This window comes from Amborella trichopoda, chromosome 1, assembly GCF_054954075.1.
Source record: "Amborella trichopoda isolate Santa Cruz 75 chromosome 1, AtrichopodaSantaCruz75HAP2 v2.0, whole genome shotgun sequence".
Classification (NCBI taxonomy): Eukaryota; Viridiplantae; Streptophyta; class Magnoliopsida; order Amborellales; family Amborellaceae; genus Amborella; species Amborella trichopoda.
Genome location: NC_142336.1, coordinates 21,020,149 through 21,030,438, shown reverse-complemented (window position 1 = coordinate 21,030,438; position 10,290 = coordinate 21,020,149). Strand labels below are relative to the sequence as shown.

Sequence of the window (10,290 nt, the reverse complement as noted above, 5' to 3'; positions counted from 1 at the left end):
GGAGGTGGATTATGTTAGGTAGGCAACCAATGTAAATTTTGCCAAAACTTTCCATGGATTTAGAAGATTTTTCATATGCTTATGATGATGATACTCTGAGATCATTTACCATTATTACAAAAAGGTCACAACTACTCTAAGCGATATCAAATTGGATTGCCCAAATAACGGAGGTGGATTATGTTAGGTAGGCAACCAATGTAAATTTTGCCAAAACTTTCCATGGATTTAGAAGATTTTTCATATGCTTATGATGATGATACTCTGAGATCATTTACCATTATTACAAAGAAGTCACAATTACTCTAAGCGATGTCAAATTGGATTATTTAGAGTGCCTCATAAAGTTAAAGAATTTTTTTTTACACGTTAAGTCTAATAAATGACAAAATGACACACACACGACCACTATCTAAAAGTAAATAGTCTCTTTGTATACTTCTCTATATACTTTTTTGGATTGTTTATAAATAGACCATTTATTTTGTGTACAAGACAGGCATAATCATTCTCGTCCTTTAAATTTCAAAATAGATGGTTGTAAGTGTGTTATTTATATTTAATAGACACAAAGTTCCAAAAAAATAAAAAAATTCGGAGAATAAGCAAATGAAACAATTGAAGTAAATGTAAAGGGGCCAATTTTATATTCATGAAAGTAAAATATGCAAGGAAGTAAATAAATAAATGACACCATTATCGGAAAATAAAATAAATTCTATCGAAATAATTTCAACCATATCTTTTTCTTGCACGCGCCAAAATGTAGATACAAGTTAAGAATTCCAACTTTTCAAACTCAACACGCCTTTAGCGTGCGGAGGAAAAAAGAAAAAAAAAAAAAAAATTCAATTCCAACAAAAAAGGGTAAAAAAAATAAAAAATAAAAAAACCTTGTCTCACTTCTCTCCATCTATTGGTTGGGACGCCACAAAATTCTGCCGCTTAATCCAGTCAGCAGTAGGCCAGCGCCCAAGGTAAAAAAGAAAGGGAAATAAATGTATAGTATGCTCCCGAGGGAGCGTTACATCGCGCTCTTAATTAAACGGGCGAAATGGCAGTTGAAGAAAGGTCAGCGTCGTAGAAAAAGTCGGCCACTTCCAACTTCTCGTCTTCCAAATCGGACCAAATCGGCGACCGCTCCAAAACCCTTCTGTCCCCAAAATCCGCCAAAAAATCGTCCACCAGGAACTCTTCGAAGTCTTCTGGCCATAAATCCGGCAAATATTCCGGCGAGAACTCCAGGTCATCAGGGAAAAATGGAAGCTTTTCCGGAGAAAATGGGGAAGGCTCTGGAAACCCACCTTCCACCAGCTTCAACGGCTCAGATGCATCCATACCGTATCTGAGCACCGAAGTTGGAGATGACAGGTTTGGGGTCTCCTCGCCGGAGTCGTAGCTCGAGGCGGTATATTCCGGCGCATTTTTGGCAGGCAAATCGTGAGTTTCCGGAGAGTTTGTGGCCGGAATATCAGCCGGCGGCGGCGAGAAGTTGGTCGGAGCACCGGGCCCGCGTAGTTGGATAGCGGCGTTGTCGTACACTTTGGCAGCTTCCTCGGCGGTGTCGTATGTGCCGAGCCAGAGGCGCACGCGCCGAGCCGGGTCGCGTATCTCGGCGGCCCACTTGCCCCAAGGTCTCTGCCTCACTCCCCGAAATTTCTTACCAACGCTCCGCCTCTGGATCGCCGGAAAGCCACTCTTCCGTGCCGTTCTCCGGCGAGTTTTGACGTCGGCAGAGCCGGCTCCTTCTCTAGAACACAGCTGTATATTGATCTCGTGGACATAGCGCTTCACGCGTTGCCTGCTAAAGCCAGTGGAATAGGAGCAGGAGGAAGAGTTGTCCTCTTCATCGCTTGAGGAATCTGTGGCGTCCGCGTCAGTGACTGAGACTCTCACGAGTTTCGGCGAGGAGTTATCTGGTTCGTTACCCTTGCCGGAAAAGGGTCGGGGCTTCCGAATGGACGGGTAAAGCTTGTTGACGGACTGGCGGTGCTCAGAAAATTTGATAGGTGGAAATGATAAGAAATCCATTATCTCATTTCTTCCTGTAAATGCATCCAAAAACATTAAGAATGAAAAGAAACCCTACCATAAATGGACGAAGAAGACCTTATTCGCAGAATCCTTATACTCACCTTTTAAGTGACTGTGCCTCCACGTGAGAAGCTGAAACTTTCCAGTAATAAAAGCAACAAGCTTCTATGAGAATGACCGGAAAACACTTGCTATTCTGGTGATTTCACAGAGACACAGGAAAAGACTTGATATTCCGGCGATGAAAAAGACAGGCGAAGAGGCCGGAGAAGTGACAGCCGCGAGTTTGCCCCCCCTTTTTATAGGGAAGGGGGGTGTTTGATCGAAAAAAAAAAGGAAGACTCCCTTTCTCTGTTCAAACCATTTTAAGAAAGAATTGGACTTAAAAGCCCCCAACTTATCTGACAGAGACGCGCCCTTTCGTATTACAAATCAGCCCCGCGTGCCCTCTTTAGAAACCCAAGAAAAGCAAGCGACGATCGCGTCTTCAATGTTTGACAGCTGCGCACTTATGTAGATTTTTTTTTTTATTGAGCACTTATGCTATGCCTCTTCTGGGACCATACTATACGTCTACTCCCTTGGTTAAAACATCTATTTAGAAAAGAAAAAATTGAATTTTGAGTATAAAAATTGGGCAGGTCCTTGAGTTATTATTTTTCTTAGAGATTACACCCCACGGTCTTAAAGAAACACCCGAGGGAGTAAATGGATAAATACCTACCGGAGTAGGAAATGTTTTGGCCTTTTTTCCATTTTTATTTTCCTTTGTTTTCAGCGGTAATCCCATGGGAGCAACTGTGCATTTGGTCTGCTCCGTCATATAAAACACGCACTTTGGGAGGTTTGATTACCTGAAAATTTGTCTCTTTACTTTGGTTAAACATGCAATCAATATCAAAAGGGTCCCACGAAAAATAGGAAATTTTCACGACTCTGGATTTTATCATCAATCAATAGATGGTCCATGGTCAATTTTGAAGTGAAATTCCTGCGCTCAAATCAATTCACGTCTGTACAATTTGATCCCACAAGAACACCAAATATTTTTCTTTAGTTTTACCCTATATATAAGACATAAAGTGGTGTTATTGGAATATTCAGTAGGGTCAAATTCAATTTGGAGGGTCGCTTGTTTCAAATTTAATTTGTCTTGGATTTGAGAAATACGCTTGGATTTAGATGAACTAGCAATAGACACAGAATCATGTGAAGATTACTTAATAAATTTGTTGAGAAAAATATGATTGTGCAAGCCCACATATCCCATAGAAATCGAAAACACGAAAGTATCCAATGCTGAACTACTTACCTTAGGGCTTTTTAAGAAAAAAAAAAAGTACAGATTTTTCTTTGATGACATCAGATATCCAATGATTTCAATAAACTTTGGGGACAATACTGCCCTTATGTAGCGTATTTTGGGCTCACAATTGGCCCTAACGTAGTGTTTCTTTTGGCACTATTTGGTTTACTCTCTACCTAAAATATAAAGTCATAACTAACATATTGCACTGAATAGTGTGAAGATTCCCTAATAAATAAGGGGGAAAATGTTATTACAAAAAAAAAAAAAAAAAAGGAAAAATCGCCCATGTGGACTTTCTCCCTAAAATTGATAACACCAACGTATCCCACAGTGAATAAGTTACTTAGGGCTTTTTAAGAGGAAAATTGTTGGGAAAATTATAAAAAAGTCTCAAGATTACACTTTCTATAAAACTTATCCCAACCTAATTTTTTTTCTCATTTTTTTCTCCAAAATACACTTTTTATACAATTATCCTCGAACCAAATAAAAAATAAAAAAAAATGCCTAAACTATCGTCCCTTACTTGGTATGGTATGGCAGTAGAGCTCCGGCAGTAAAGCGGAGTCCGACAGTAGGGCTTTAGCACTGTGTAAGGTGCGGTCCGGCAATAGTGCTCTGGCACTATGTAAAATACAGTCCGGCAGTTGCAAAGGACAGTCTAGCAGTTGCAAAGGACAGTTCGGCAGTTGCAAAGGGCGGCCCAACTGTTACTTGATTCCAGGGCTCTAGCAATATGTAAATGGCGGTCCCATAGTACTCAGTTTCGGTTTGGTAGTTATCTTAAGGCGGTCCGACACTTGTGCGCTCCGATAATGTGATGGTGCGCTCCGGCAATGGGCTACACTTGTGCGCTCCGACAATGTGATGGTGCACTCCGGCAATGGGCTACACTTGTCCGCTCCGACAACGTGATGGTGCGCTCCGGCAATGGGCTACACTTGTGCGCTCCGACAATGTGATGGTGCGCTCCGGCAATGGGCTACTGGGTCCAAAAGTCAACATCAAATCTACTCAAATGATTTTTGTGTACAGGAAGGGTATTTCTGTCTAAAAAAATGAACTTTTTCCCTTGGGGGCATATTTGCATGGAAAGTTTGTTTTGGAAAAAAAAGTTAGAGATAAAGCTAGGTTGGGGGTAAGTTGCATAAAAAGTGTAGTCTTTGGATATTTATGTGATTTTCCCAAAATTGTTTCATGCAAGTGAACCGCATTTCTACATATGCGGTCTAGAAAGTGTAAAGCATCCATCTTAAAGATGGATGCAAGTAAGTGTTCCATTAAAAAGCACTGGAAACTAAGGGTCCAAATGTTTTCTTACTAGAATTATTATTTTTAGTTTTTAAAATTTATTTAGTTTTTTTAGATTCGTAATCTCCATGTTAGAGATTATATGTCCTTAAAAATTAAGTCTTACAATTCATCTCAAAAATAAATTTATTAAGATGCCCACATTTTTATTATGCAGGCTTGGCCTCATAGAAACCGGGTCCTCTTAAGAAATTTGAACTTCAAAGACGTTTTCTTTGAAGACATTAGACTTGTGAAATTTTGACTTTGGACTATGGATGTCCCTCTTCGAGGTGTACAAGAAGAAAATGTTTTTACGACTCTTTACACCTATAAACCCAGGGCTAGCAATGGGCTGGACTGCCCCGGCACTTTTGACCTCGGCTGTGGCCCGTGCTAGTCCTGTTTGGCCTGGCCAGCTCTCTCTATTTTCTTTTTTTTCTTTTTTTTCCTCTTCTTTTGTTTTTGGCACGGTCCGTTGCCACCCTACACAAGCCACCAAAATCCTCTTCTTGAATGCGCATGGCGCCCTCATGCAACACCCATACACGGCGGAGTAAAACATCAAGGTGATTAGAGCCTCATCGGCGCCCCAAATTTACCAATCCTCTTCATGTGACCTCAAGAATGAAAGCAAAAGGGAGGGAAAAGATAAAACAGATGAACTAAAAACCATTTTAGAAAATAAATAATTATCTATACTATTATATTTACATAAATTTAATTTAAAATAATATGTAACATCTCTAATTAATTATCTATACTATTATATTTATATAAAATTAATTTAAAATAATATGTAACATCTCTCATCAAATTCTTAATAGCACCGTGAGATCTCATGATCAACTCTCCCTCTTTCTCTTGCGTTAGACACCTTACTTTATATCTCACTTGCAAGAAAACCCACTTTCATTTGTTTTGCCTTCTTTTCTTTGATTTAGCAAAAAACCAATTGCTTGAAAAGGAGAAATTTTTTTTTTGGATGAAGTTTTCAAAATTTTATTAAGAAAACTAAGAAAATTTTATTAGCCAAGAAATAGGCAAGAGCATTAGCCTCTGATAGACATGATAAAAGGAAATCGAAAGGGTGGCTAAGATGTCAATAATTTCCAGCCAAATAGAACGAAGTTTCCACCAAACACGCCTATCCTTCTTACACCAACCAATTACATTTAGGGAGTCACCTTCAACGACACAATTACTGCCAAGGTTTTTGAAAAAGAGAATTATTTTTCCCGCTCTACTTCTATTGGTTCTTTTTTTCCTTTGACTCATGGCATTGGAATTAACTATAATCTCTCTCTTTTAGCCTTGAATTATGATGCTAAGAGCTTCTCCTTTTCCCTTCTAGCAAAGCCATTTTCATGTTGTATTTTTCGATCCTTTCCTCTAAACCCACTTTTTTCTCTCTCCTCTTTGCTTCTTGGTTCTCTCTCTATCTGTTTTCTTTCTTCTTTTTTTTCTTTTTTTCTTTTTTTTTTCCTTTTTTCAGTGGAAAAACAAATTCTCTTCATTTTAAATTATAGGCCCTTCTCTTCCCCAGCTGACTAGAATTCGGCTATCGTGGAAATGGTGGAAATGAACTTACTTCTTAGCACATTTGGCCTATTATGCCAGTTTTGCTTGAAGATTGATGCAAATTTTTAGGAAGTTGGAGTCGGGTGAAAGGTTTATGAATATTTTTTATTTTCTCTCTAAGTGGAGTTATATTGGTAGTTATAAGTTTGTGGTAGTAATTATCATCTTCTCTCTCTCCAAATGTATGTGGGATCTTAAATGGGAAGTTATGTTTAAAGGGAGTCATGTAACAAGTAGTGAGGTTGGTTTTTAAACTGTTTGTAAAGCCCATAAATAAGCACTAGTGAATCCAATGAAGTGGTGTACAAAAGAGTTGGTGTTTATCTATGTAAGCTTGTGTTTGTGAAGGATTACAAATGAGGTAATTGAGGACTATTGTGGGTTTTGGTCATAGTATCCCCACTCTAATATTTATATCTGTTTATATTTAGTCCCTCCTTGAATTTTTTGAAGTTAAAGAGTGTTTTCACATTGAAGCACAGCAATGCACATCCAAAAAAAACAAAACCAACAAATTTGGCTCTTTTTAACAGGAATAACGGCGGCAATGGGCAGGGTGGCCCTGCTAGTCCGGACTTAAAATTCTAGGGCTTAGACCACAAATCATGGCCCGAGAGCTGGGCAACCACAACCCGAGGGTAGGGCTAAGTAGAGCCTGGGGCCAAGAGCAGCCCTGTTTGGCCAGCTCAGCCCAGTCCTCTTTTTCTTTTTCTTTTTTTCCTTCTATTTTTATAGATTTCACTTGGCTCAGCCCCATCCAAACCAGTTCTGATAGGGCCAAGGTCGGGCTTAAGCCAAAGCCTCTTTGGCCCAGTCAGAGACGGGCCAGGCTTGGACCAGTCCTATGGGGACTAGGGCCAGCCCTAGATAGGAAAAGTTAAACTAGTCGTTTTCCCTATTAGAAAACACCACGCAAAAAAGGATGCACAAAATCAAAAACCAAAATATATGATATTTTTTTCTTAAGAAGCCGTTAAAAGTACAATATCTCTAAGAAAAATAAACCCTCTAAATCACTCATTCTGAGCACACAGCGGGAATTAGTACCCAGATTATCTCCACCTTCTTCAAGAGGACTGGACAAGGGAGATACCAGCCAACTTACTGAGTGGAGTATTAAGACAAATGGTTTCTCCTGTCAATAAATAAGTTCCACAAAAAAATAAAAGCAACAATAATAGTAATAATTAAGAATAAAGTAAAGGACGTAGTGGTAGGTTCTGGTCCAAATCCGGCCCTCTTTGAGATCCAAAAATAGTTTTCAATAAACAGGATCATCCCCAACGCAGGACAAAATTGCCTTGCTTTTGGACCCACTAGGTATCCATTTTCATTTCATCATTAACCTAAGTGATTATTGCCAGTGAACACGGTGAAAAACCAAAAAGGATTTATTCTTTTTCTTTTAATTTTTAGCAAAATTTATTAAAAATACTTGAGAGATAACTACTTTACATTCACCCTTATTTGACAGATGAGTAAACATTATATAATGAGAAAATCCATATAATACCTGTCATATTGAAAAGTCTCTCATACCCATTATTTCAACGTACATTTTTTTCACCAACCCAAAGTACTTTTCATATTTATTTATGATGAAATTGCTCTTGTTTTTCTATCTCTTTCTTTCATTTTTCTCTAGAAATATAAATGAATTATTTTATCTCTAGCGACATAATGGGGAGAGGGAAACCAATAAACCCATTTATATTTTTAGAAAGAAAAACCAACAAATCTATTTATGCTTCCAGAGAGAGAGAGCATTAGACAAAGAAAATAACAAATCTATTTATATTTCTAGAGAGAAAAACCAACAAATCCATTTATTTGTTTGGAGAAAGAAAGAGCAAGATGAATAACAATAGAAGGTAGGCTTAGATGGACCAAAAAAGGGGAAAAAAATGGAGAAATTTGAATGTTTATTTTGAGTTTTATAGGAGTCATTAACAAATACATTTTCATTGTAAATATAATTGAAAAATACATTATAAGTAAGTAAAAAAAAAAAAAATCGGATAATAGTTGAAAGAGACTTTTCAAAAGAATATGGTAGGAGAACATCCAATTTGGGGACTTTAATAAAAAAAATTTCCATAAATCCTTTTAGGGGTACGGTTTGCATTGATCCTTGGCTCTAAACAATCAAACTAGAGCCTACTTCCAAGTAGTCGAAAAATGTGATTTCAATATTAAAAATCTTTGTGATAACCTTAAAATATATTTTTAGTTTTATTTTTATTTATAAATTTTAAAGTTTCAAAAATAGTGTAGATCGATAGATCTATGAAAACTTAAAATCTGAAAATTTGACGGTTCAAAAATATGCTACAAAATTCACTATTTCTAAAACTTGAAATCGATTTTGTTTTCATGTCTATGCATCTTGATATCGAGATGATCAATTTGAAGATGTTTGAGCATCAAAACAACCTTTTCTAATGAAATTTTTGAGGTAGGTTCAAATTTGATTGTTTTGAGCATCTGTATAAACTTTTTTCTTTAGTTTTTGGGTGCAGTTAGCATACGGATGCATCCTGTGTGTAGAGGTAAGGTGCACCTTCAAATTTTGTCAAGTTATATAATTTTGATGTAAAATGCTCTTAGGATTATCTCAAAATCTATTTTTGTATTTAATTATAAAATTTTAAATTTAAAAAATGGTTAAAATCAAGTAGATCTATAAACATATGAAAATCTTGAAAATGGACAGTGTAGATAATATGTTATAAAGTGTATTATTTCTAAGACTTGAAATCTTTTTATTTTTCATGATCATACATTTCGATGTCGAAATGATCAATCAAAGAGTTTTCCAATATTAAAACGGCCTTTTTCCGATAGATTTTTGAGGTGCGTAGTTCTACATTATAAGGTTGCATCCTTATATAAGAAAATCTTTTTCCTTAGGTTTTATTTTAACTGAGGAGGCTATCCTATTTTTTTACTTCATTGAAATGACTGAAAAGCCCTTATTTTCTTCCACGTTTTGAAGAGAAAGCATTATTCGATTACCCAGGATCCCGAGTTTGGTGCTCAAGCTGGAGACGTTAAAACCATTTTCAAAAGAAATTATAAAAATCCAAAAAAATGAAGAAATTTATGCCTTTTAGTTTCCTATTTGGGCCGGTGATTGAAAAAGTGGCTGACTAGCTTTTGTCGAGCTTGAGTTGTCTCAAGTTGGGTGTCCAACTCGAGGATGTTAAAAATAATAAAAAAATTTAAACAATAATAAAATTTAAAAAATAATAAATATATTTGAAATATATTTTTTTATCATTTTAAAAAATATTGGAAAGTGTTTTGGCCATAAAGAATTATTTTTATATTTTTTATCTCTTTTGGATTATTTCAAAAATACCTTGTCACAAGTTTATTTTTTTAACATCGTTTTGAAATATTTTGCTTAGGACAAGCTTTTTATCCTTCCTTTATAGCATAGAAGTTCTATCTTCCCTCTTATCCAACTGCTTAATTCTGCATGGAAGGCTAAATCACAATGTCACGTCTCTACACGATTTTTTTTTTAATTGTTTTTCTATAAGCTATTTGGGCACCAAATTTTGGAGGTACATTCCTCTATTTAACTCTCACTAGTGAAAAATATAAAAAAATATTTTTATTAAATAAAATAGCCAAAATACCCCTAAAAGCTTCCAGGGATATTTTGGTCATTATATTTTATCAAAAAATTATTTTAAATATTTTTTGTAGGTGCGCCCCAATGAGAACATGAAACGTACTAAATTTCATATTCATACAATTTGTAGAAAAAAACTAAAAATAAAATACTTTGAGACGTCAGATCTAATATCAAATGATGAATGACTCTCTTGATCAAAATTGAACGGCAGGATGGTAGGGGGAAGATAAAACTTCTATGCTATAGGGGAAGCACATAAACCTTTCCCTTTTGCTTAATGTTGTTTTAAACATATATTTCCTATTTTTTGAATTTTTTGTTTTTTATAATTTTTAAACTTTTTTTTGTTGCTCTTGTATTCAGCACTAGTGGGGCCAAGTTACTCAGACTTGGTCCGAGTAATTAGTTCAGGCGAGGATAGATTACTTGGTCC

General features: G+C 36.3%; 1 protein-coding gene across 1 annotated transcript; it reads right to left on the bottom strand.

Moving 5' to 3' along the window:
* Nucleotides 1–699: 699 nt before the first annotated feature.
* Nucleotides 700–2,518, bottom strand: LOC18429865 (ethylene-responsive transcription factor CRF4). The gene is made up of 2 exons (XM_006839138.3): nt 2,136–2,518; nt 700–2,045 (listed from the first exon to the last, which is right to left on the bottom strand). Exon 2 carries the CDS (start codon nt 2,029–2,031, stop codon nt 1,042–1,044), a length of 990 nt encoding a protein of 329 aa, XP_006839201.1. The 5' UTR covers nt 2,032–2,045; nt 2,136–2,518; the 3' UTR covers nt 700–1,041.
* Between the last annotated feature and the right edge of the window lie 7,772 nt (nt 2,519–10,290).

Bases quoted from the DNA above. Each gene is read 5' to 3' on its own strand.
- LOC18429865 (XM_006839138.3), bottom strand. From the start codon at position 2,031: ATGGATTTCTTATCATTTCCACCTATCAAATTTTCTGAGCACCGCCAG.